This window comes from Pseudophryne corroboree, chromosome 11 (assembly GCF_028390025.1).
Source record: "Pseudophryne corroboree isolate aPseCor3 chromosome 11, aPseCor3.hap2, whole genome shotgun sequence".
NCBI lineage: Eukaryota > Metazoa > Chordata > Amphibia > Anura > Myobatrachidae > Pseudophryne > Pseudophryne corroboree.
This window is the reverse complement of record NC_086454.1, coordinates 338,847,488-338,875,272: the sequence shown is the minus strand read 5'-3', so window position 1 is coordinate 338,875,272 and position 27,785 is coordinate 338,847,488. Positions and strand designations below refer to the sequence as shown.

The window sequence follows — 27,785 nt, the reverse complement described above, 5'->3', positions numbered from 1 at the left end:
TGGCTGGGAACCTACAGTGCGAGCTATAGATCAGAAAAGTGGCTGGGAACCTACAGTGCGAGATATAGATCAGAAACGTTGCTGGGAACCTACAGTGTGAAACATAAATCAGAACGTGGCTGCAAACCTACAGTACGAGCTATACATCAGAAACGTGGCTGGGAACCTACATTGCGAGATATACATCAGAAACGTGGCTGGGAACCTACAGTACGAGATATACATCAGAAACATGGCTGGAAACCTACAGTATGAGACATACATCAGAAACGTGGCTGGGAACCTACAGTGCAAGCTATAGATCAGAAATGTGGCTGGGAACCTACAGTGCGAGATATAGATCGGAAACGTGGCTAGGAACCTACAGTGCGATATATAGATCAGAAACGAGGCTGGGAACCTACAGTGCGATATATAGATCAGAAACGTGGCTAGGAAACTACAGTGTGAGATATAGATCAGAAACGTGGCTGGGAACCTACAGTGCGAGATATAGATCAGAAAACGTGGCTGGGAACCTACAGTGCGAGATATAGATCAGAAACATGGCTGGGAACCTACAGTGCGAGATATAGATCAGAAACGTGGCTGGTAACCTACAGTGCGAGCTATAGATCAGAAACGTGTCTGGGAGCCTACAGTGCGAGCTATAGATCAGAAAAGTAGCTGGGAACCTACAGTACGAGATATAGATCAGAAACGTGGCTGGGAACCTATAGTGTGAGACATAGATCAGAACGTGGCTGCAAACCTACAGTGCGAGCTATACCTCAGAAACGTGGCTGGGAACCTACATTGCGAGCTATAGATCAGAAACGTGGCTGGGAACCTACAGTGCAAGCTATAGATGAGAAACGTGACTGGGAACCTACAGTGCAAGATATACATCAGAAACGTGGCTGGGAACCTACAGTGCAAGATATACATCAGAAACGTGGCTACGAACCTACAGTACGAGATATACATCAGAAACGTGGCTGGGACCTACAGTACAAGCTATAGATCAGAAATGTGGCTGGGAACCTACAGTGCGAGATATAGATCAGAAACGTGTCTGGGAACCTACAGTGCGAGCTTTAGATCAGAAACGTGTCTGGGAACCTACAGTGCGAGCTTTAGATCAGAAACGTGTCTGGGAGCCTACAGTGCGAGCTATAGATCAGAAAAGTGGCTGGGAACGTACAGTGCGAGCTATAGATCAGAAAAGTGGCTGGGAACCTACAGTGTGAGACATAGATCAGAACGTGGCTGCAAACCTACAGTGCGAGCTACACATCAGAAACATGGCTGGGAACCTACAGTGCAAGCTATAGATGAGAACCGTGGCTGGGAACCTACAGTGCGAGATATAGATCAGAAACGTGGCTGGGACCATACAGTGCGAGATATACATCAGAAACGTGGCTGGGAACCTACAGAGCGAGATATAGATCAGAAATGTGGCTGGGAACCTACAGTGCGAGATATACATCAGAAACATGGCTGGGAACCTACAGTGCAAGCTATAGATCAGAAATGTGGCTGGGAACCTACAGTGCGAGATATACATCAGAAACGTGGCTGGGAACCTACATTGCAAGCTATAGACCAGAAACGTGGCTGGGAACCTACAGTGCGAGATATAGATCAGAAACGTGGCTAGGAAACTACAGTGTGAGATATAGATCAGAAACGTGGCTGGGAACCTACAGTGCGAGATATAGATCAGAAAACGTGGCTGGGAACCTACAATGCGAGCTATAGATCAGAAACATGGCTGGGAACCTACAGTGCGAGATATAGATCAGAAACGTGGCTGGGAACCTACAGTGCGAGATATAGGGGGTAATTCCAAGTTGATCGCAGCAGGACATTTTTTAGCAGTTGGGCAAAACCATGTGCACTGCAGGGGAGGCAGATATAACATTTGCAGAGAGAGAGTTAGATTTGGGTGGGTTATTTTGTTTCTGTGCAGGGTAAATACTGGCTGCTTTATTTTTACACTGCAATTTAGATTGCAGATTGAACTCACCACACCCAAGTCTATCTCTCTCTGCACATGTTATATCTGCTGCCCCCCCTGCAGTGCACATGGTTTTGCCCAACTGCTAAAAAATTTCCTGCTGCAATCAACTTGGAATTACCCCCATACATCAGAAACGTGGCTGGGAACCTACAGTGCGAGATATAGATCAGAAACGTGGCTAGGAAACTACAGTGTGAGATATAGATCAGAAACGTGGCTAGGAACCTACAGTACGAGATATAGGGGGTCATTCCGAGTTGTTCGCTCGCTAGCTGCTTTTAGCAGCTTTGCACACGCTAAGCCGCCGCCTACTGGGAGTGAATCTTATCTTATCAAAATTGCGAACGAAAGATTAGCAGAATTGCGAATAGACACTTCTTAGCAGTTTCTGAGTAGCTCCAGACTTACTCGGCATCTGCGATCAGTTCAGTCAGTGTCGTTCCTGGTTTGACGTCACAAACACACCCAGCGTTCGCCCAGACACTCCTCCGTTTCTCCAGCCACTCCCGCGTTTTTCCCAGAAACGGTAGCGTTTTTTCACACACTCCCATAAAACGTCCAGTTTCCGCCCAGAAACACCCACTTCCTGTCAATCACATTACGATCACCAGAACGAAGAAAAAACCTCGTAATGCCGTGAGTAAAATACCTAACTGCATAGCAAATTTACTTGGCGCAGTCGCACTGCGGACATTGCGCATGCGCATTAGCGACTAATCGCTCCGTTGCGAGAAAAAAATAACGAGCGAACAACTCGGAATGACCCCCATAGATCAGAAATGTGGCTGGGAACCTACAATGCAAGCTATAGATCAGAAACGTGGCTGGGAACCTACAGTGCAAGCTATAGATGAGAAACGTGACTGGGAATCTACAGTGCGAGATATACATCAGAAACGTGGCTGGGAACCTACAGTACGAGATATAGATCAGAAACGTGGCTAGGAACATACAGTACGAGATATAGATCAGAAACGTGGCTGGGAACCTACAGTGCAAGCTATAGATCAGAAATGTGGCTGGGAACCTACAGTGCTAGATATAGATCAGAAACATGGCTGGGAACCTACAGTGCAAGCTATAGATGAGAAACGTGGATGGGAACCTACAGTGCGAGATATAGATCAGAAAGTGGCTGGGAACCTACAGTGCGAGATATAGATCAGAAAACGTGGCTGGTAACCTACAGTGTGAGCTATAGATCAGAAACATGGCTAGGAACCTACAGTGCGAGATATAGATCAGAAACGTGACTAGGAAACTACAGTGCGAGATATAGATCAGAAACATGTCTGGGAGCCTACAGTACGAGATATAGATCAGAAAAGTGGCTGGGAACCTACAGTGCGAGCTATTGATCAGAAAAGTGGCTGGGTACCTACAGTGCGAGATATAGATCAGAAACGTTGCTGGGAACCTACAGTGTGAAACATAGATCAGAACGTGGCTGCAAACCTACAGTGCGAGCTATACATCAGAAACGTGGCTGGGAACCTACATTGCAAGCTACAGATCAGAAATGTGGGTGGGAACCTACAGTGCAAGCTATAGATGAGAAACGTGGCTGGGAACCTACAGTGCGAGATATACATCAGAAACGTGGCTGGGAACCTACAGTACGAGATATACATCAGAAACATGGCTGGGAACCTACAGTACGAGATATACATCAGAAACGTGTCTGGGAACCTACAGTGCAAGATATAGATCAGAAATGTGGCTGGGAACCTACAGTGCGAGATATAGATCAGAAACGTGGCTGGGAACCTACAGTGCGAGATATAGATCGGAAACGTGGCTAGGAACCTACAGTGCGAGATATAGATCAGAAACGTGGCTAGGAACCTACAGTGCGAGATATAGATCAGAAAACGTGGCTGGGAACCTACAGTGCGAGTTATAGATCAGAAAACGTGGCTGGGAACCTACAGTGCGAGCTATAGATCAGAAACATGGCTGGGAACCTACAGTGCGAGATATAGATCAGAAACGTGGCTGGGAACCTACAGTGCGAGCTATAGATCAGAAACGTGTCTGTGAGCCTACAGTGCGAGCTATAGATCAGAAACATGGCTGGGAACCTACAGTGCGAGATATAGATCAGAAACGAGTCTGGGAGCCTACAGTGCGAGCTATAGATCAGAAAAGTGGCTGGGAACCTACAGTGCGAGCTATAGATCAGAAAAGTGGCTGGGAACCTACAGTGCGAGATATAGATCAGAAAACGTGGCTGGGAACCTACAATGCGAGCTATAGATCAGAAACATGGCTGGGAACCTACAGTGCGAGCTATAGATCAGAAAAGTGGCTGGGAACCTACAGTGCGAGCTATAGATCAGAAAAGTGGCTGGGAACCTACAGTGCGAGATATAGATCAGAAACGTGTCTGGGACCCTACAGTGCAAGCTATACATCAGAAATGTGGTTGGGAACCTACAATGCGAGATATAGATCAGAAACGTGGCTGGGAACCTACAGTGCGAGCTATAGATCAGAAACGTGGCTGGGAACCTACAGTGCGAGCTATAAATCAGAAACGTGGCTGGGAACCTACAGTGCAAGCTACAGATCAGAAACGTGGCTGGGAACCTACAGTGTGAGATATAAATCAGAATCATGGCTGGGAACCTACAGTGCGAGCTATAGATAAAAAAACGTAGCTGCGAACCTACAGTGCGAGATATAGATCAGAAACGTGGCTAGGAACCCAGAGTGCGAGATATAGATCAGAAAGTGTCTGGGAACCTACAGTGCGAGCTATAGATCAGAAAAGTGGCTGGGAACCTACAGTGCGAGATTTAGATCAGAAACGTGGCTGGGAACCTACAGTGTGAGACATAGATCAGAACGTGGCTGCAAACCTACAGTACGAGCTATACATCAGAAACGTGGCTGGGAACCTACATTGCAAGCTATAGATGAGAAACGTGGCTGGGAACCTACAGTGTGAGCTATAGATCAGAAACGTGGCTGGGAACCTACAGTGCAAGATATAGATCAGAAACGTGGCTAGGAACCCAGAGTGCGAGATATAGATCAGAAAGTGGCTGGGAACCTACAGTGCGAGATATAGATCAGAAAACATGGCTGGTAACCTACAGTGTGAGCTATAGATCAGAAACATGGCTGGGAACCTACAGTGCGAGATATAGATCAGAAATGTGCCTGGGAACCTACAATGCGAGCTATAGATCAGAAACGTGTCTGGGAGCCTACAGTGCGAGCTATAGATCAGAAAAGTGGCTGGGAACCTACAGTGCGAGCTATAGATCAGAAAAGTGGCTGGGAACCTACAGTGCGAGATATAGATCGGAAACGTGTCTGGGAGCCTACAGTGCGAGATATAGATCAGAAAAGTGGCTGGGAACCTACAGTGCGAGCTATAGATCAGAAAAGTGGCTGGGAACCTACAGTGCGAGCTATAGATCAGAAACGTGGCTGCAAACCTACAGTGCGAGCTATACATCAGAAACGTGGCTGGGAACCTACATTGCAAGCTATAGATCAGAAACTGGCTGGGAACCTACAGTGCAAGCTATAGATGAGAACCGTGGCTGGGAACCTACAGTGCGAGATATAGATCAGAAACGTGACTGGGAACCTACAGTGCGAGATACAGATCAGAAACGTGGCTGGGAACCTACAGTGCGAGATATAGATCAGAAACGTGGCTGGGAACCTACAGTGCGAGATATAGATCAGAAAACGTGGATGGGAACCTACAGTGTGAGCTATAGATCAGAAACGTGGCTGGGAACCTACAGTGCAAGCTATAGATGAGAAACATGGCTGGGAACCTACAGTGCGAGATATACATCATAAACGTGGCTGGGAACCTACAGTACAAGATATACATCAGAAACGTGGCAGGGAACCTACAGTACGAGATATACATCAGAAATGTGGCTGGGAACCTACAGTGCAAGCTATAGATCAGAAAACGTGGCTGGGAACCTACAGTGTGAGCTATAGATCAGAAACGTGGCTGGGAACCTACAGTGCAAGATATAGATCAGAAACGTGGCTAGGAACCCAGAGTGCGAGATATAGATCAGAAAGTGGCTGGGAACCTACAGTGCGAGATATAGATCAGAAAACATGGCTGGTAACCTACAGTGTGAGCTATAGATCAGAAACATGGCTGGGAACCTACAGTGCGAGATATAGATCAGAAATGTGCCTGGGAACCTACAATGCGAGCTATAGATCAGAAACGTGTCTGGGAGCCTACAGTGCGAGCTATAGATCAGAAAAGTGGCTGGGAACCTACAGTGCGAGCTATAGATCAGAAAAGTGGCTGGGAACCTACAGTGCGAGATATAGATCGGAAACGTGTCTGGGAGCCTACAGTGCGAGATATAGATCAGAAAAGTGGCTGGGAACCTACAGTGCGAGCTATAGATCAGAAAAGTGGCTGGGAACCTACAGTGCGAGCTATAGATCAGAAACGTGGCTGCAAACCTACAGTGCGAGCTATACATCAGAAACGTGGCTGGGAACCTACATTGCAAGCTATAGATCAGAAACTGGCTGGGAACCTACAGTGCAAGCTATAGATGAGAACCGTGGCTGGGAACCTACAGTGCGAGATATAGATCAGAAACGTGACTGGGAACCTACAGTGCGAGATACAGATCAGAAACGTGGCTGGGAACCTACAGTGCGAGATATAGATCAGAAACGTGGCTGGGAACCTACAGTGCGAGATATAGATCAGAAACCGTGGATGGGAACCTACAGTGTGAGCTATAGATCAGAAACGTGGCTGGGAACCTACAGTGCAAGCTATAGATGAGAAACGTGGCTGGGAACCTACAGTGCAAGATATAGATCAGAAACATGGCTAGGAACCCAGAGTGCGAGATATAGATCAGAAAGTGGCTGGGAACCTACAGTGCGAGATATAGATCAGAAACATGGCTGAGAACCTACAGTGCAAGATATAGATCAGAAACGTGGCTAGGAACCCAGAGTGCGAGATATAGATCAGAAAGTGGCTGGGAACCTACAGTGCGAGCTATAGATCAGAAACATGTCTGGGAGCCTACAGTGCGAGCTATAGATCAGAAAAGTGGGTGGGAACCTTAAGTGCGAGATATAGATCAGAAACGTGGCTGGGAACCTACAGTGTGAGACATAGATCAGAAACGTGGCTGCAAACCTACAGTGCGAGCTATACATCAGAAACGTGGCTGGGAACCTACATTGCAAGCTATAGATCAGAAACTGGCTGGGAACCTACAGTGCAAGGTATAGATGAGAACCGTGGCTGGGAACCTACAGTGCGAGATATAGATCAGAAACGTGGCTGGGAACCTACAGTGCGAGATACAGATCAGAAACGTGGCTGGGTACCTACAGTGCGAGATATAGATCAGAAAACGTGGATAGGAACCTACAGTGCGAGATATAGATCAGAAACGTGGCTGGGAACCTACAGTGCAAGCTATAGATGAGAAACGTGGCTGGGAACCTACAGTGCGAGATATAGATCAGAAATGTGGCTGGGAACCTCCAGTGCGAGACATAGATCAGAAACGTGGCTGGGAACCTACAGTGCGAGCTACAGATCACAAACGTGGCCGAGAATCTGTGTTTACGATCAACATCTTTTAGTAAGCAGTAAATAGGCAGAGCCGTCACTTATACCCTTTCTTGACTGGTTGAAGCATCACTTCACGAATCATCTTGCTGATGAGGTAACGAAATTCAAGCAGACCGCAATTCTCCAATGTGAAGGAACACAACTTGCGGCTTCCAAGCAACATGGCCCCAAAGTTGACGTCTGCAGATGAGGGGAGGCGGTACTTGGAATATGCAGAAGAGACAGATAACCGGATTGGGATACTCGCTATGGTCTCACCGCCCTCAGACAGGTTGGGTTCAATCACCTGCAGAGAGGAAAAAGAGGACTCTGCATAAATCACTGGTCTAATAAATGAAAACAGGACACACTGCGCACCCCAATCCTGTATATATATATATGTGCCGGTGGCACACCCCAATCTCGTATATATCTGTGCTGGCAGAACACCCCAATCCCGGGTATCTCTGTGCTGGAGGCACACCCCAATCCCGTATATATCTGTGGCAACACACCCCAATCCCACGTATCTCTGTGCTGGCAGCACACCCCAATCCTGCATGTCTCTGTGATGGCAGCACACCCCAATCCCGAATATATACAGATGTAGCCATGCTCATCTTTGCTGCGATGCAGCATGCTGCAACACCGCTTCCTACATGGCATGCCTAAAGTATCCTGCCCCCGCTGCTCCTTGTGCTGCCAACACTGCCCCCGCTGCTCCTTGTGCTGCCGACACTGCCCCCGCTGCTCCTTGTGCTGCCGACACTGCACCCGCTGCTCCTTGTGCTGCCGACACTGCCCCCGCTGCTCCTTGTGCTGCCGACACTGCCCCCGCTGCTCCTTGTGCTGCCGACACTGCCCCCGCTGCTCCTTGTGCTGCCGACACTGCCCCCGCTGCTCTTTGTGCTGCCGACACTGCCCCCGCTGCTCCTTGTGCTCGCGTTACTGCCCCCGCTGCTCCTTGTGCTGAAGATACTGCCCCCGCCGCTCCTTGTGCTGCCGACACTGCCCCCACTGCTCCCTGTGCTGCCGACACTGCCCCTCCTTGTGACTGTTCTCAGTTATGCTGTTGCTAATGTCTGCCTCTTACCTGACATTTCAGGACGGGTTTGTCAGCGATCTGCACCTCCTTCATGGCCTTGAAGATGATCTGGACCTGGGTGGCTCGGTCACTGGGACTGAGTGTCCCTTTCTGTGGCAGGATGGAGAAGATGGAACTCAGATCTGGCATTCCCGAGCCAGTGGCCTCCATAGAGAAACTGCAGACGGGGAGAAAGGGAGCGATGTGTATCAGAGCGGAGCCTGTGACCCTGTGCTATGGTATACAGGTTACTGGGCCCCATTTATAATATAATACACAGGTTACTGGGCCGCATTTATAATATAATATACAGGATACTGGGCCGCATTTATCATATAATACACTGGATACTGGGCCGCATTTATAATATAATACACCGGATACTGAGCCGCATTTATCATATAATACACCGGATACTGGGCCCCATTTATCATATAATACACCGGATACTGGGCCCCATTTATCATATAATACACCAGTTACAGGACCGCATTTATAATATAATACACCGGATACTGAGCCTCATTTATAATATAATACACAGGATACTGGGCCGCATTTATAATATAATACACCGGATACAGGGCCGCATTTATCATATAATACACCGGATACTGGGCCCCATTTATAATATAATACACTGGATACTGGGCCGCATTTATAATATAATATAATATACAGGATACTGGGCCGCATTTATCATATAATACACCGGATACTGAGCCGCATTTATCATATAATACACCGGATACTGGGCCCCATTTATCATATAATACACCGGATACTGGGCCCCATTTATCATATAATACACCAGTTACAGGACCGCATTTATAATATAATACACCGGATACTGAGCCTCATTTATAATATAATACACAGGATACTGGGCCGCATTTATAATATAATACACTGGATACAGGGCCGCATTTATCATATAATACACCGGATACTGGGTCACATTTATAATATAATACACCGGATACTGGGCCGCATTTATAATATAATACACTGGATACAGGGCCGCATTTATCATATAATACACCGGATACTGGGTCACATTTATAATATAATACACCGGATACTGGGCCGCATTTATAATATAATATACAGGATACTGGGACGCATTTATCATATAATACACTGGATACTGAGCCTCATTTATAATATAATACACCGGATACTGGGCCCCATTTATAATATAATACACCGGATACTGGGCCGCATTTATAATATAATACACCGGATACCGGGCCGCATTTATCATATAATACACCAGATACAGGGCCGCATTTATCATATAATACACCGGATACTGGGCCCCATTTATAATATAATACACAGGATACTGGGCCGCAATTATAATATAATGCACCGGATACCAGGCAGCATTTATCATATAATACACTGGTTACTGGGCCGCATTTATAATATAATACACCAGATACTGGGCCGCATTTATCATATAATACACCGGTTACTGAGCCCCATTTATCATATAATACACTGGTACTGAGCCTCATTTATCATATAATACACAGGATACTGGGCCGCATTTATCATATAATACACCGGTTACTGGGCCGCATTTATCATATAATACACCGGTTACTGGGCCGCATTTATCATATAATACACCGGTTACTGGGCCGCATTTATGATATAATACACCGGTTACTGGGCCACATTTATCATATAATACACCGGATACTGGGCCGCATTTATCATATAATACACAGGATACTGGGCCGCATTTATCATATAATACACCGGATACAGGGCCGCATTTATCATATAATACACAGGATACTGGGCCGCATTTATCATATAATACACCGGATACAGGGCCGCATTTATCATATAATACACAGGACACTGAGCCCCATTTATCATATAATACACCGGATACAGGGCCGCATTTATAATATAATACACTGCATACCGAGCCTCATTTATAATATAATACACCGCACACCGAGCGTCATTTATAATATAATACACCGCATATCGAGCCCCATTTATAATATAATACACCGCATACCGAGCCTCATCTATAATATAATACACCGGATACTGAGCCGCATTTATCATATAATACACCGGATACAGGGCCGCATTTATAATATAATACACCGCATACCGAACCTCATTTATAATATAATACACCGCATACCAAGCCTCATTTATAATATAATACACTGCATACTGAGCCTCATTTATAATATAATACACCGGATACTGAGCCGCATTTATAATATAATACACCGGATACCGAGCCCCATTAATCATATAATACACCGGATACTGAGCCGCATTTATAATATAATACACCGGATACTGAGCTGCATTTATAATATAATACCACGGATACTGAGCCGCATTTATAATATAATACACCGCATACTGAGCCTCATTTATAATATAATACACCGGATACTGAGCCTCATTTATAATATAATACACCGCATACTGAGCCTCATTTATAATATAATACACAGGATACTGGGCCGCATTTATAATATAATACACCGGATACCGAGCCTCATTTATAATATAATACACAGGATACTGGGCCGCATTTATAATATAATACACGCATACCGAGCCTCATTTATAATATAATACACCGGATACTGGGCCGCATTTATAATATAATACACCGCATACCGAGCCTCATTTATAATATAATACACAGGATACTGGGCCGCATTTATAATATAATACACCGGATACCGAGCCTCATTTATAATATAATACACCGGATACTGGGCCGCATTTATAATATAATACACCGCATACCGAGCCTCATTTATAATATAATACACTGGATACTGGGCCGCATTTATCATATAATACACCGGATACTGGGCCCCATTTATAATATAATACACCAGATACTGGGCCGCATTTATAATATAATACACCGCATACCGAGCCTCATTTATAATATAATACACCGGAGACTGAGCCACATTTATAATATAATACACCGGATACTGAGACGCATTTATCATACAATACACCATGTACAGGGCCTCATTTATAATATAATACACAGGATACTGAGCCCCATTTATAATATAATACACAGGATACTGGGCCGCATTTATAATATAATACACCAGATACTGGGCCGCATTTATAATATAATACACAGCATACCGAGCCTCATTTATAATATAATACACCGGATACTGAGCCTCATTTATAATATAATACACCGGATACTGAGCCTCATTTATAATATAACACACCGGATACTGGGCCGCATTTATGATATAATACACCGGATACTAAGCCGCATTTATAATATAATACACCAGATACTAAGCCCCATTTATAATATAATACACCGCATACTGAGCGACATTTATAATATAATACACCAGATACTGGGCCGCATTTATAATATAATACACCGGATACTGGGCCGCATTTATGATATAATACACCGGATACTGGGCCGCATTTATCATATAATACACCGGATACTAAGCCCCATTTATAATATAACACACCGGATACTGGGCCGCATTTATGATATAATACACCGGATACTGGGCCGCATTTATCATATAATACACCGGATACTAAGCCCCATTTATAATATAACACACCGGATACTGGGCCGCATTTATGATATAATACACCGGATACTGAGCCGCATTTATAATATAATACACCGGATACTAAGCCCCATTTATAATATAATACACCGGATACTGAGCCTCATTTATAATATAACACACCGGATACTGGGCCGCATTTATGATATAATACACCGGATACTGAGCCGCATTTATAATATAATGCACCGGATACTAAGCCCCATTTATAATATAATACACTGCATACTGAGCGACATTTATAATATAATACACCGCATACTGAGCCGCGTTCATGATATAATACACCAGATACTGGGCCGCATTTATGATATAATACACCGGATACTGGGCCGCATTTATCATATAATACACCGCATACCGAGCCTCATTTATAATATAATACACCGGATACTGGGCCGCATTTATAATATAATACACCACATACCGAGCCTCATTTATAATATAATACCCCGGATACTGGGTTGCATTTATAATATAATACACCGGATACCGGGCACCATTTATAACATAATACACTGCATACCGAGCCGCATTTATAATATAATACACCGGATGCCGAGCCCCATTTATAATATAATACACTGGATACTGAGATGCATTTATCGTATAATACACCGGTTACTGGGCCCCATTTATAGTATAATACACAGGATACTGAGTACCATTTATCATATAATACACCGGACACTGAGCCCCATTTATAGTATAATACACAGGATACTGAGCCTCATTTATAATATAATACACCGGATACTGAGACGCATTTATCATATATTACACAGGACACTGAGTACCATTTATCATATAATACACCGGATACTGAGCCCCATTTATAATATAATACACCGGATACTGGGCCGCATTTATAATATAATACACCGGATACTGGGCCCCATTTATTGGATGTGAGGGGTGACGGGTGAGGGCCTGTTAAATGCGAGGGCGACGGGTGAGAGCCTGTTTTATACAGGCAGTATGAGGGGTGACGGGTGAGGGCCTGTTCTATGCAGGCAGTGTGAGGGGTGACGGGTAAGAGCCTGTTCTATGCAGGCAGTGTGAGGGGTGACGGGTGAGAACCTGTTCTATGCAGGCAGTGTGAGGGGTGACGGGTGAGGAGTGTTCTATGCAGGCAGTGTGAGGAGTGTTCTATGCAGGCAGTGTGAGGGGTGTTCTATGCAGGCAGTGTGAGGGGTGACGGGTAAGAGCCTGTTCTATGCAGGCAGTGTGAGGAGTGTTCTATGCAGGCAGTGTGAGGGGTGACGGGTAAGAGCCTGTTCTATGCAGGCAGTGTGAGGAGTGTTCTATGCAGGCAGTGTGAGGGGTGACGGGTGAGAGCCTGTTCTATGCAGGCAGTGTGAGGGGTGACGGGTGAGAACCTGTTCTATGCAGGCAGTGTGAGGGGTGACGGGTAAGAGCCTGTTCTATGCAGGCAGTGTGAGGGGTGACGGGTGAGAACCTGTTCTATGCAGGCAGTGTGAGGGGTGACGGGTGAGGAGTGTTCTATGCAGGCAGTGTGAGGAGTGTTCTATGCAGGCAGTGTGAGGGTGTTCTATGCAGGCAGTGTGAGGGGTGTTCTATGCAGGCAGTGTGAGGGGTGACGGGTAAGAGCCTGTTCTATGCAGGCAGTGTGAGGGGTGACGGGTAAGAGCCTGTTCTTTGCAGGCAGTGTGAGGAGTGTTCTATGCAGGCAGTGTGAAGGGTGACGGGTAAGAGCCTGTTCTATGCAGGCAGTGTGAGGAGTGTTCTATGCAGGCAGTGTGACGGGTGAGAGCTTGTTCTATGCAGGCAGTGTGAGGAGTGTTCTATGCAGGCAGGGTGACGGGTAAGAGCCTGTTCTATGCAGGCAGTGTGAGGAGTGTTCTATGCAGGCAGTGTGAGGGGTGACGGGTAAGAGCCTGTTCTATGCAGGCAGTGTGAGGAGTGTTCTATGCAGGCAGTGTGACGGGTGAGAGCCTGTTCTATGCAGGCAGTGTGAGGAGTGTTCTATGCAGGCAGTGTGACGGGTGAGAGCCTGTTCTATGCAGGCAGTGTGAGGGGTGACGGGTGAGAGCCTGTTCTATGCAGGCAGTGTGACGGGTGAGAGCCTGTTCTATGAAGACAGTGTGACGGGTGAGAGCGTGTTCTATGCAGGCAGTGTGAGGGGTGACGGGTGAGAGCCGGGCACCATCCTGTAATCTTATTACGCCCCGGGGTGTCATTGGGCTCAGTCACACCTCACCTATCATTTACCTGAAGCCAATCTCATATTTCCCTTTGTTTTTCAGGGAAACTGTGTGCTTTGCTTCATCTGTCACCTTCACCACTCCGAAGTCCAGACCGCCATCTGTACCTGCAGAGAGAGCTTACAGTCAACTGTCTGTGTACAGGTATACTGAGTGTATTACCCCCATACAGTACTGTGTACCAGTATAATCAATGTATTACCCCCATACAGTACTGCGCACCAGTATACTCAGTGTATAACCCCCATACAGTACTGTATACCAGTATACTCAGTGTATTACCCCCATACAGTACTGTATAACAGTATACTCAGTGTATTACCCCCATACAGTACTGTGTACCAGTATACTCAGTGTATTACCCCCATACAGTACTGTATACTAGTATACTCAGTGTATTACCCCCATACAGTACTGTATAACAGTATACTCAGTGTATTACCCCCATACAGTACTGTGTACCAGTATACTCAGTGTATTACCCCCATACAGTACTGCGCACCAGTATAATCAATGTATTACCCCCATACAGTACTGTGCACCAGTATACTCAGTGTATTACCCCCCATACAGTACTGTATACCAGTATAATCAATGTATTACCCCCATACAGTACTGCGCACCAGTATAATCAATGTATTACCCCCCCATACAGTACTGCGAACCAGTATACTCAGTGTATTACCCCCATACAGTACTGCGCACCAGTATAATCAATGTATTACCCCCCCATACAGTACTGCGCACTAGTATACTCAGTGTATTACCCCCATATAGTACTGCGCACCAGTATAATCAATGTATTACCTCCCATACAGTACTGCGCAACAGTATACTCAGTGTATTACCCCCTTGTAGTACTGTGTATTACCCTCATACAGTGTATTACCCCCATACAGTACTGCGCACTAGTATAATCAATGTATTACCCCCCATACAGTACTGCACACCAGTATACTCAGTGTATTACCCCCATACAGTACTGTATACCAGTATACTCAGTGTATTACCCCCATATAGTACTGTATACCAGTATACTCAGTGTATTACCCCCATACAGTACTGTATACCAGTATACTCAGTGTATTACCCCCATATAGTACTGTATACCAGTATACTCAGTGTATTACCCCCATATAGTACTGTATACCAGTATACTCAGTGTATTACCCCATATAGTACTGTATACCAGTATACTCAGTGTATTACCCCCATACAGTACTGCACACCAGTTTACTCAGTGTATTACCCCCATATAGTACTGTATACCAGTATACTCAGTGTATTACCCCCATATAGTACTGTATACCAGTATACTCAGTGTATTACCCCCCATACAGTACTGCGCACCAGTATACTCAGTGTATTACCCCCATATAGTACTGTATACCAGTATACTCAGTGTATTACCCCCATACAGTACTGCACACCAGTATACTCAGTGTATTACCCCCATATAGTACTGTATACCAGTATACTCAGTGTATTACCCCCATATAGTACTGTATACCAGTATACTCAGTGTATTACCCCCCATACAGTACTGCGCACCAGTATACTCAGAGTATTACCCCCATACAGTACTGTATAACAGTATACTCGGTGTATTACCCACATACAGTACTGTATAACAGTATACTTAGTGTATTACCCCCATACAGTACTATATACCAGTATACTCAGTGTATTACCCCCCATACAGTACTGCACACCAGTATACTCAGTGTATTACCCCCATATAGTACTGTATACCAGTATACTCAGTGTATTACCCCCATATAGTACTGTATACTAGTATACTCAGTGTATTACCCCCCATACAGTACTGCGCACCAGTATACTCAGAGTATTACCCCCATACAGTACTGTATAACAGTATACTCGGTGTATTACCCACATACAGTACTGTATAACAGTATACTCAGTGTATTACCCCCATACAGTACTATATACCAGTATAATCAATGTATTACCCCCATACAGTACTGCGCACCAGTATAATCAATGTATTACCCCCCCATACAGTACTGCGAACCAGTATACTCAGTGTATTACCCCCATACAGTACTGCGCACCAGTATAATCAATGTATTACCCCCCGATACAGTACTGCGCACTAGTATACTCAGTGTATTACCCCCATATAGTACTGCGCACCAGTATAATCAATGTATTACCTCCCATACAGTACTGCGCAACAGTATACTCAGTGTATTACCCCCTTGTAGTACTGTGTATTACCCTCATACAGTGTATTACCCCCATACAGTACTGCGCACCAGTATAATCAATGTATTACCCCCCATACAGTACTGCACACCAGTATACTCAGTGTATTACCCCCATACAGTACTGTATACCAGTATACTCAGTGTATTACCCCCATATAGTACTGTATACCAGTATACTCAGTGTATTACCCCCATACAGTACTGTATACCAGTATACTCAGTGTATTACCCCCATATAGTACTGTATACCAGTATACTCAGCGTATTACCCCCATATAGTACTGTATACCAGTATACTCAGTGTATTACCCCCATATAGTACTGTATACCAGTATACTCAGTGTATTACCCCCATACAGTACTGCACACCAGTATACTCAGTGTATTACCCCCATATAGTACTGTATACCAGTATACTCAGTGTATTACCCCCATACAGTACTGCACACCAGTATACTCAGTGTATTACCCCCATATAGTACTGTATACCAGTATACTCAGTGTATTACCCCCCATACAGTACTGCGCACCAGTATACTCAGAGTATTACCCCCATACAGTACTGTATAACAGTATACTCGGTGTATTACCCACATACAGTACTGTATAACAGTATACTCAGTGTATTACCCCCATACAGTACTATATACCAGTATACTCAGTGTATTACCCCCCATACAGTACTGCACACCAGTATACTCAGTGTATTACCCCCATATAGTACTGTATACCAGTATACTCAGTGTATTACCCCCATATAGTACTGTATACCAGTATACTCAGTGTATTACCCCCCATACAGTACTGCGCACCAGTATACTCAGTGTATTACCCCCATATAGTACTGTGTATTACCCTCATACAGTGAATTACCCCCATACAGTAGTGTGCACCAGTATATTCAGTGTATTACCCCCATACAGTAGTGTGCACCAGTATAATCAGTGTATTACCCCCCATACAGTACTGAGTACTCAGTGTATACAGTAGATCATACTTATATAGAGTACAAGTGTTATATATTAAACATTTCAAGCAAAATGGCACTTTTGCTACAGTGCAGCTGTACTGCGGATGTGAAGCAGCGACTGTCTGATCCCATCCGGCGCTGCCTCTTCCTGCAGCAAAATCACAGACAAACTTGCACCATTGCAAAATTGGGACCGATTACATTTGGGCGGATATGTTGCTGCAGGCCGGACGAGGGCAGGATAAGTACCTTTAGGGAAGGCGATATCCAGAGACACATCGTAGGACTCTGCCAACACCTGGATGTTCTCAAGCTGGACAATGCCCAGTATATTCTCCACATCAGAAACCTGGAGAGAGAAGAGCAGAGCTCCAGTAACTGTGTTGTTTAGAGAGGGCAGAGCTGGCACAGCGAGGGGGAGCGGCCCTATGAGGCAGAGCTGGCACAGCGAGGGGAAGCGGCCCTATGAGGGCAGAGCTGGCACAGTGAGAGGGAGCGGCCCTATGAGGGCAGAGCTGGCACAGCGAGGAGGAGCGGCCCTATGAGGGCAGAGCTGGCACAGCGAGAGGGAGCGGCCCTATGAGGGCAGAGCTGGCACAGCGAGAGGGAGCAGCCCTATGAGGGCAGAGCTGGCACAGCGAGGAGGAGTGGCCCTATGAGGGCAGAGCTGGCATAGCGAGGGGGAGCGGCCCTATGAGGGCAGAGCTGGCACAGCGAGAGGGAGCGGCCCTATGAGGGCAGAGCTGGCACAGCGAGGAGGAGCGGCCCTATGAGGGCAGAGCTGGCACAGCGAGAGGGAGCGGCCCTATGAGGGCAGAGCTGGCACAGCGAGAGGGAGCGGCCCTATGAGGGCAGAGCTGGCACAGCGAGAGGGAGCGGCCCTATGAGGGCAGAGCTGGCACAGCGAGGAGGAGTGGCCCTATGAGGGCAGAGCTGGCACAGCGAGGAGGAGTGGCACAGCGAGGAGGAGTGGCCCTATGAGGGCAGAGCTGGCACAGCAAGGAGGAGCGGCCCTATGAGGGCAGAGCTGGCACAGCGAGGAGGAGTGGCCCTATGAGGGCAGAGCTGGCACAGCGAGAGGGAGCGGCCCTATGAGGGCAGAGCTGGCACAGCGAGGAGGAGTGGCCCTATGAGGGCAGAGCTGGCACAGCGAGGAGGAGCGGCCCTATGAGGGCAGAGCTGGCACAGCGAGGAGGAGCGGCCCTATGAGGGCATGCCAATGATCTGATACCGCGTCCCAGGATCAGTGAAGCCGGCAGGAGTCACAAATTAGCAAATTATAACACAGCCGATGCGTACAAAGATGTACTGCGCTAAGGTGTGTAAGGGAACAGGTGACAGTGATGGGTGTGTGGGGTAGGTGCGGTCCTGCTGGCTGTGGTCGGGTGTGTAAGGGAGCAGGTGACAGTGACGGGTGTGGGGTAGGTGCTGTCCTGCTGGCTGTGGTCGGGTGTGTAAGGGAACAGGTGACAGTGACGGGTGTGGGGTAGGTGCGGTCCTGCTGGCTGTGGTCAGGTGTGTAAGGGAACAGGTGACAGTGACGGGTGTGTGGGGTAGGTGCGGTCCTGCTGGCTGTGGTCAGGTGTGTAAGGGAACAGGTGAAAGTGACGGGTGTGGGGTAGGTGCGGTCCTGCTGGATGTGGTCGGGTGTGTAAGGGAACAGGTGACAGTGATGGGTGTGGGGGAGGTGCGGTCCTGCTGGCTGTGGTCGGGTGTGTAAGGGAACAGGTGACAGTGACGGGTGTGTGGGGTAGGTGCAGTCCTGCTGGCTGGGGTCGGGTGTGTAAGGGAGCAGGTGACAGTGACCGGTGTGTGGGGTAGGTGCGGTCCTGCTGGCTGTGGTCGGGTGTGTAAGGGAGCAGGTGACAGTGACGGGTGTGTGGGGTAGGTGCAGTCCTGCTGGCTGGGGTCGGGTGTGTAAGGGAGCAGGTGACAGTGACGGGTGTGTGGGGTAGGTGCGGTCCTGCTGGCTGTGGTCAGGTGTGTAAGGGAACAGGTGACAGTGACGGGTGTGGGGTAGGTGCGGTCCTGCTGGATGTGGTCGGGTGTGTAAGGGAACAGGTGACAGTGACGGGTGTGGGGGAGGTGCGGTCCTGCTGGCTGTGGTCGGGTGTGTAAGGGAACAGGTGACAGTGACGGGTGTGTGGGGTAGGTGCAGTCCTGCTGGCTGGGGTCGGGTGTGTAAGGGAGAAGGTGACAGTGACGGGTGTGTGGGGTAGGTGCAGTCCTGCTGGCTGGGGTCGGGTGTGTAAGGGAGCAGGTGACAGTGACCGGAGTGTGGGGTAGGTGCGGTCCTGCTGGCTGTGGTCGGGTGTGTAAGGGAGCAGGTGACAGTGACGGGTGTGTGGGGTAGGTGCAGTCCTGCTGGCTGGGGTCGGGTGTGTAAGGGAGCAGGTGACAGTGACGGGTGTGTGGGGTAGGTGCAGTCCTGCTGGCTGGGGTCGGGTGTGTAAGGGAGCAGGTGACAGTGACCGGTGTGTGGGGTAGGTGCGGTCCTGCTGCCTGTGGTCGGGTGTGTAAGGGAACAGGTGACAGTGACGGGTGTGTGGGGTTGGTGCGGTCCTGCTGGCTGTGGTCGGGTGTGTAAGGGAGCAGGTGACAGTGACGGGTGTGTGGGGTAGGTGCAGTCCTGCTGGCTGGGGTCGGGTGTGTAAGGGAGCAGGTGACAGTGACCGGAGTGTGGGGTAGGTGCGGTCCTGCTGGCTGTGGTCGGGTGTGTAAGGGAGCAGGTGACAGTGACGGGTGTGTGGGGTAGGTGCAGTCCTGCTGGCTGGGGTCGGGTGTGTAAGGGAGCAGGTGACAGTGACGGGTGTGTGGGGTAGGTGCAGTCCTGCTGGCTGTGGTCGGGTGTGTAAGGGAGCAGGTGACAGTGACGGGTGTGTGGTATAGGTGCAGTCCTGCTGGTTGTGGTCGGGTGTGTAAGGGAATAGGTGACAGTGACCGGTGTGGGGTAGGTGCAGTCCTGCTGGCTGTGGTCGGGTGTGTAAGGGAATAGGTGACAGTGACGGGTGTGTGGTAGGTGCAGTCCTGCTGGCTGTGGTCGGGTGTGTAAGGGAGCAGGTGACAGTGACGGGTGTGTGAAGTAGCTGCAGTCCTGCTGGCTGTGGTCGGGTGTGTAAGGGAACAGGTGACAGTGACCGGTGTGGGGGAGGTGCGGTCCTGCTGGCTGAGGTCGGGTGTGTAAGGGAGCAGGTGACAGTGACGGGTGTGTGGGGTAGGTGCAGTCCTGCTGGCTGTGGTCGGGTGTGTAAGAGAACAGGTGACAGTGACGGGTGTGGGGTAGGTGCAGTCCTGCTGGCTGTGGTCGGGTGTGTAATGGAACAGGTGACAGTGACGGGTGTGTGGGGTAGGTGCGGTCCTGCTGGCTGTGGTCGGGTGTGTAAGGGAACAGGTGACAGTGACGGGTGTGTGGGGTTGGTGCGGTCCTGCTGCCTGTGGTCGGGTGTGTAAGGGAGCAGGTGACAGTGACGGGTGTGTGGGGTAGGTGCAGTCCTGCTGGCTGTGGTCGGGTGTGTAAGAGAACAGGTGACAGTGACGGGTGTGGGGTAGGTGCAGTCCTGCTGGCTGTGGTCGGGTGTGTAATGGAACAGGTGACAGTGACGGGTGTGTGGGGTAGGTGCGGTCCTGCTGGCTGTGGTCGGGTGTGTAAGGGAACAGGTGACAGTGACGGGTGTGTGGGGTTGGTGCGGTCCTGCTGCCTGTGGTCGGGTGTGTAAGAGAGCAGGTGACAGTGACGGGTGTGTGGGGTAGGTGCAGTCCTGCTGGCTGTGGTCGGGTGTGTAAGGGAGCAGGTGACAGTGACGGGTGTGTGGGGTAGGTGCAGTCCTGCTGGCTGTGGTCGGGTGTGTAAGGGAACAGGTGACAGTGACGGGTGTGTGGTAGGTGCAGTCCTGCTGGCTGTGGTTAGGTGTGTAAGGGAGCAGGTGACAGTGACGGGTGTGTGGTATAGGTGCAGTCCTGCTGGTTGTGGTCGGGTGTGTAAAGGAATAGGTGACAGTGACCGGTGTGGGGGAGGTGCGGTCCTGCTGGCTGTGGTCGGGTGTGTAAGGGAATAGGTGACAGTGACGGGTGTGGGGTAGGTGCAGTCCTGCTGGCTGTGGTCGGGTGTGTAAGGGAACAGGTGACAGTGACCGGTGTGGGGGAGGTACGGTCCTGCTGGCTGAGGTCGGGTGTGTAAGGGAGCAGGTGGCAGTGACGGGTGTGTGGGGTAGGTGCAGTCCTGCTGACTGTGGTCGGGTGTGTAAGAGAACAGGTGACGGTGACGGGTGTGGGGTAGGTGCAGTCCTGCTGGCTGTGGTCGGGTGTGTAATGGAACAGGTGACAGTGACGGGTGTGTGGGGTTGGTGCGGTCCTGCTGGCTGTGGTCGGGTGTGTAAGGGAGCGGGTGACAGTGACGGGTGTGTGGGGTAGGTGCAGTCCTGCTGGCTGTGGTCGGGTGTGTAAGGGAGCGGGTGACAGTGACGGGTGTGTGGGGTAGGTGCAGTCCTGCTGGCTGTGGTCGGGTGTGTAAGGGAACAGGTGACAGTGACGGGTGTGTGGTAGGTGCAGTCCTGCTGGCTGTGGTTAGGTGTGTAAGGGAGCAGGTGACAGTGACGGGTGTGTGGTATAGGTGCAGTCCTGCTGGTTGTGGTCGGTTGTGTAAGGGAATAGGTGACAGTGACCGGTGTGTGGGGTAGGTGCAGTCCTGCTGGCTGTGGTCGGGTGTGTAAGGGAACAGGTGACAGTGACGGGTGTGTGGGGTTGGTGCGGTCCTGCTGCCTGTGGTCGGGTGTGTAAGGGAGCAGGTGACAGTGACGGGTGTGTGGGGTAGGTGCGGTCCTGCTGGCTGTGGTCGGGTGTGTAAGGGAACAGGTGACAGTGACGGGTGTGTGGGGTAGGTGCAGTCCTGCTGGCTGTGGTCGGGTGTGTAAGGGAACAGGTGACAGTGACGGGTGTGTGGTAGGTGCAGTCCTGCTGGCTGTGGTCGGGTGTGTAAGGGAGCAGGTGACAGTGATGGGTGTGTGGGGTAGGTGCAGTCCTGCTGGCTGTGGTCGGGTGTGTAAGGGAACAGGTGACAGTGACGGGTGTGTGGGGAAGGTGCAGTCCTGCTAGCTGTGGTCGGGTGTGTAAGGGAGCAGGTGACAGTGACGGGTGTGTGGTAGGTGCAGTCCTGCTGGCTGTGGTCGGGTGTGTAAGGGAACAGGTGACAGTGACCGGTGTGTGGGGTAGGTGCAGTCCTGCTGGCCGTGGTCGGGTGTGTAAGGGAACAGGTCACAGTGACGTGTGTGGGGAAGGGGCAGTCCTGCTGGCTGTGGTCGGGTGTGTAAGGGAACAGGTGACAGTGACGGGTGTGGGGTAGGTGCGGTCCTGCTGGCTGTGGTCGGGTGTGTAAGGGAACAGGTGACAGTGACGGGTGTGGGGTAGGTGCGGTCCTGCTGGCTGTGGTCGGGTGTGTAAGGGAACAGGTGACGGCGACCGGTGTGGGGTAGGTGCGGTCCTGCTGGCTGTGGTCGGGTGTGTAAGGGAACAGGTGACAGTGACGGGTGTGGGGTAGGTGCAGTCCTGCTGGCTGTGGTCGGGTATGTAAGGGAACAGGTGACAGTGACGGGTGAGTGGGGTAGGTGCGGTCCTGCTGGCTGTGGTCGGGTGTGTAAGGGAACAGGTGACAGTGATGGGTGTGTGGGGTTGGTGCGGTCCTGCTGCCTGTGGTCGGGTGTGTAAGGGAGCAGGTGACAGTGACGGGTGTGTGGGGTAGGTGCGGTCCTGCTGGCTGTGGTCGGGTGTGTAAGGGAACAGGTGACAGTGACGGGTGTGTGGGGTAGGTGCAGTCCTGCTGGCTGTGGTCGGGTGTGTAAGGGAACAGGTGACAGTGACGGGTGTGTGGTAGGTGCAGTCCTGCTGGCTGTGGTCGGGTGTGTAAGGGAGCAGGTGACAGTGATGGGTGTGTGGGGTAGGTGCAGTCCTGCTGGCTGTGGTCGGGTGTGTAAGGGAACAGGTGACAGTGACGGGTGTGTGGTAGGTGCAGTCCTGCTGGCTGTGGTCGGGTGTGTAAGGGAACAGGTGACAGTGACCGGTGTGTGGGGTAGGTGCAGTCCTGCTGGCCGTGGTCGGGTGTGTAAGGGAACAGGTCACAGTGACGTGTGTGGGGAAGGGGCAGTCCTGCTGGCTGTGGTCGGGTGTGTAAGGGAACAGGTGACAGTGACGGGTGTGGGGTAGGTGCGGTCCTGCTGGCTGTGGTCGGGTGTGTAAGAGAACAGGTGACAGTGACCGATGTGGGGGAGGTGCAGTCCTGCTGGCTGTGGTCGGGTGTGTAAGGGAACAGGTGACAGTGACTGGTGTGTGGGGTAGGTGTGGTCCTGCTGGCTGTGGTCGGGTGTGTAAGGGAACAGGTGACAGTGAGGGGTGTGTGGGGGAGGTGCAGTCCTGCTGGCTGTTTGTCGGGTGTGTAAGGGAACAGGTGACAGTGAATGGTGTGTGGGGTAGGTGTGGTCCTGCTGGCTGTGGTTGGGTGTGTAAGGGAACAGGTGACAGTGACGGGTGTGTGGGGGAGGTGCGGTCCTGCTGGCTGTGGTCGGGTGTGTAAGGGAACAGGTGACAGTGACTGGTGTGTGGGGTAGGTGTGGTCCTGCTGGCTGTGGTCGGGTGTGTAAGGGAACAGGTGACAGTGAGGGGTGTGTGGGGGAGGTGCAGTCCTGCTGGCTGTTTGTCGGGTGTGTAAGGGAACAGGTGACAGTGAATGGTGTGTGGGGTAGGTGTGGTCCTGCTGGCTGTGGTCGGGTGTGTAAGGGAACAGGTGACAGTGACGGGTGTGTGGGGGAGGTCCGGTCCTGCTGGCTGTGGTCGGGTGTGTAAGGGAACAGGTGACAGTGACTGGTGTGTGGGGTAGGTGTGGTCCTGCTGGCTGTGGTCGGGTGTGTAAAAGAACAGGTGACGGCGACCGGTGTGGGGTAGGTGCGGTCCTGCTGGCTGTGGTCGGGTGTGTAAGGGAGCAGGTGACAGTGACGGGTGTGTGGGGTAGGTGCGGTCCTGCTGGCTGTGGTCGGGTGTGTAAGGGAACAGGTGACAGTGACTGGTGTGTGGGGTAGGTGCAGTCCTGCTGGCTGTGGTCGGGTGTGTAAGGGAACAGGTGACAGTGACGGGTGTGGGGGAGGTGCGGTCCCTCTGGCTGTGGTCGGGTGTGTAAGGGAACAGGTGACAGTGACTGGTGTGTGGGGTAGGTGTGGTCCTGCTGGCTGTGGTCGGGTGTGTAAAAGAACAGGTGACGGCGACCGGTGTGGGGTAGGTGCGGTCCTGCTGGCTGTGGTCGGGTGTGTAAGGGAGCAGGTGACAGTGACGGGTGTGTGGGGTAGGTGCAGTCCTGCTGGCTGTGGTCGGGTGTGTAAGGGAATAGGTGACAGTGACCAGTGTGTAGGGTAGGTGCAGTCCTGCTGGCTGTGGTCGGGTGTGTAAGGGAGCAGGTGACAGTGACGGGTGTGTGGGGTAGGTGCAGTCCTGCTGGCTGTGGTCGGGTGTGTAAGGGAATAGGTGACAGTGACCAGTGTGTAGGGACGCACCCTGTACTTCTCCTGGTATAATACATTACAGAGCGTTTCCTCTGCAATTACACAACCAGAACATACATACGCACTTTTCAGGTTGATCATGGTCGGCAAAAAGAAAAGTCCTGATACCGTGTATATGCAGGGACCTCAGTTACTCCCTTGTGTGGCAATAACATTTATATTCGGGGTCACCTGGACCTGAGATACTGTATTGATGGCATCACTATTAATGTCACTGCATACACCCACGTGGACAGCCGGCACACAGACAACACATCAGGGGTGTAATGTTTTAGCATGGAATGTCTGTATTTATGAATCAGTGATAGAGGTTATGCATTATATCATTAGATGGGCCGTGTGCGTCCCTACAGACTGGTCACCCTCTGTCCCTGATTCCATTACATCCGTGAGTGTGTCTGGAAACCTCTGATTCATCTGATACCTCCAGGCGAATGATCTTCTTGACGTTGGTGGCCTTGGCTGCCTTGAAGTGAAGCTGTAAGCCATACTCAGAGCGAGGAGCAACTATCCCCTGGTCCTGAGACACGGAGAAGTCATCCCCCAGGTTCTCGAGCCCAGTCACCCTCCACGCAGCAGGTAGGAAAGTGCTGTTCCTCAGGAAGACTGTTCTAGTGTCCTTCCTGTAAGACATCAGAACCATCCAGAGAAGAGGACGTCAGCCAGCACTCAGCCATCCGAGTCTTCCTTACCTTCCCCACTCACAATCCATCCCCCTCACAGGCTCTAGCACTCAGCCTTACCTTCCCCCCTCACACTCCATCCCTCGCACAGCCCTCACAGGCACTAGCACTCAGCTAACCGAGCTTCCCTTACGTTCCCCACTCGCATCCCATCCCTCTCATAGTCCGCACTAGCACTCAGCCACCCGAGTCTCCCTTACCTTCCCCACTCACACCCCATCCCTCGCACAGCCTGCACAGGTACTAGGTCTCAGCCATCCGAGCCTCTCTTACCTTCCCCACTTACAACCAATCCCTCTCACAGGGGTATATTTACTAAAATTCGTATTTTTCCGAATGAGGTTAAAGTTCAAACACGAATGACATCGAAAGTGTAAATTTGCAACTTTTTGAATTTATTACGACTAATTTACTAAGCGGTCGTATTCTGCATTTTCGTATTTACCGATGTCGATGTCATTCGTATTTTTTGGCAGTGTTTTACGGGAGTGAATTGTAAAACACTGCCGACTTTAACACAATGAATCTCGGCCGGATCTGTGAGATCCGTGCTGGGCTTCATTGTGCACCTTTCGTAAAAAATAAAACATTGTTAAAAAAAAATAAAAAAAATGCGTGGGGTCCCCCCTCCTAAGCAAAACCAGCCTCGGGCTCATTGAGCCGGTCCTGGTTGAAAAAATTTGGGGGAAAAAGTGACAGGGGTTCCCCCATATTTAATCAACCAGCATCGGGCTCTGCGTCTGGTCCTGGTTCCAAAATTACGGGGGACAAAAAGCGTAGGGGTCCCCCGTATTTCTGAAACCAGCACCGGGCTCCACTAGCCAGATACATAATGCCACAGCTGGGGGACACTTTTATATTGGTCCCTGCGGCCCTGGCATTACATACCCAACTAGTCACCCCTGGCCGGGGTACCCTGGAGTAGTGGGAACCCCTTAAATCAAGGGGTCCCCCCCCTCCAGCCACCCAAGGGCCAGGGGTGAAGCCCGAGGCTGTCCCCCCCATCCAAGGGCGGCGGATGGGGGGCTGATAGCCTTTTTGTCAAAATGGGAATATTGTTTTTAGTAGCAGTACTACAAGTCCCAGCAAGCCTCCCCCGCAAGCTGGTACTTGGAGAACCATAAGTACCAGCATGCGGAGGAAAACCGGGCCCGCTGGTACCTGTAGTACTACTACTAAAAAAATACCCCAATAAAAACAGGAGACACACACCTTGAAAGTAAAAGTTTATTACATACATCCACACCACCAAACATACTATGTTCACACGAGGGTCGGTCCTCTTCTCCATGTAGAATCCATGGGGTACCTGTAGGAAAAATTATACTCACATAATCCAGTGTAGATCGGTCCTCTTCTGTTCTATTTGTAATCCACGTACATTGCAAAATAAAAAAACGGACACCCGACCACGCACTGAAAGGGGCCCCATGTTTTCACATGGGACCCCTTTCCCCGACTGCCAGGAACCCCCCCTGACTTCTGTCTAAGAGGGTTCCTTCAGCCAATCAGGGAGCGCCACGTCGTGGCACCCTCCTGATTGGCTGTGTGCTCCTGTAGTGTCTGTCAGGCAGCACACAGCAGTGATACAATGTAGCGCCTATGCGCTCCATTGTAACCAATGGTGGGAACTTTGTGGTCAGCGGTTGACCGAAAGTAACCTCACCGCTGACCACAAAGTTCCCACCATTGGTTACAATGGAGCGCATAGGCGCTACATTGTATCACTGCCGTGTGCTGCCTGACAGACACTACAGGAGCACACAGCCAATCAGGAGGGTGCCACGACATGGCGCTCCCTGATTGGCTGAAGGAACCCTCTTAGACAGAAGTCAGGGG

At 49.9% G+C, this 27,785-nt stretch overlaps 1 protein-coding gene across 2 annotated transcripts in view; it reads right to left on the bottom strand.

The window, feature by feature from the left end:
• Nucleotides 1-27,785, bottom strand: part of HYDIN (HYDIN axonemal central pair apparatus protein) — a 478,199-nt gene that overhangs the window by 146,887 nt on the left and 303,527 nt on the right. For both annotated transcript variants that reach the window (XM_063945857.1, XM_063945858.1), the window contains 5 exons: nucleotides 25,688-25,886; nucleotides 17,972-18,071; nucleotides 14,529-14,628; nucleotides 8,683-8,851; nucleotides 7,655-7,896 (listed from right to left, as the gene is read on the bottom strand). In XM_063945857.1, the coding sequence (XP_063801927.1) occupies nucleotides 7,655-7,896; nucleotides 8,683-8,851; nucleotides 14,529-14,628; nucleotides 17,972-18,071; nucleotides 25,688-25,886 (810 nt within the window). The remainder of the gene's footprint in view (nucleotides 1-7,654; nucleotides 7,897-8,682; nucleotides 8,852-14,528; nucleotides 14,629-17,971; nucleotides 18,072-25,687; nucleotides 25,887-27,785) is intronic.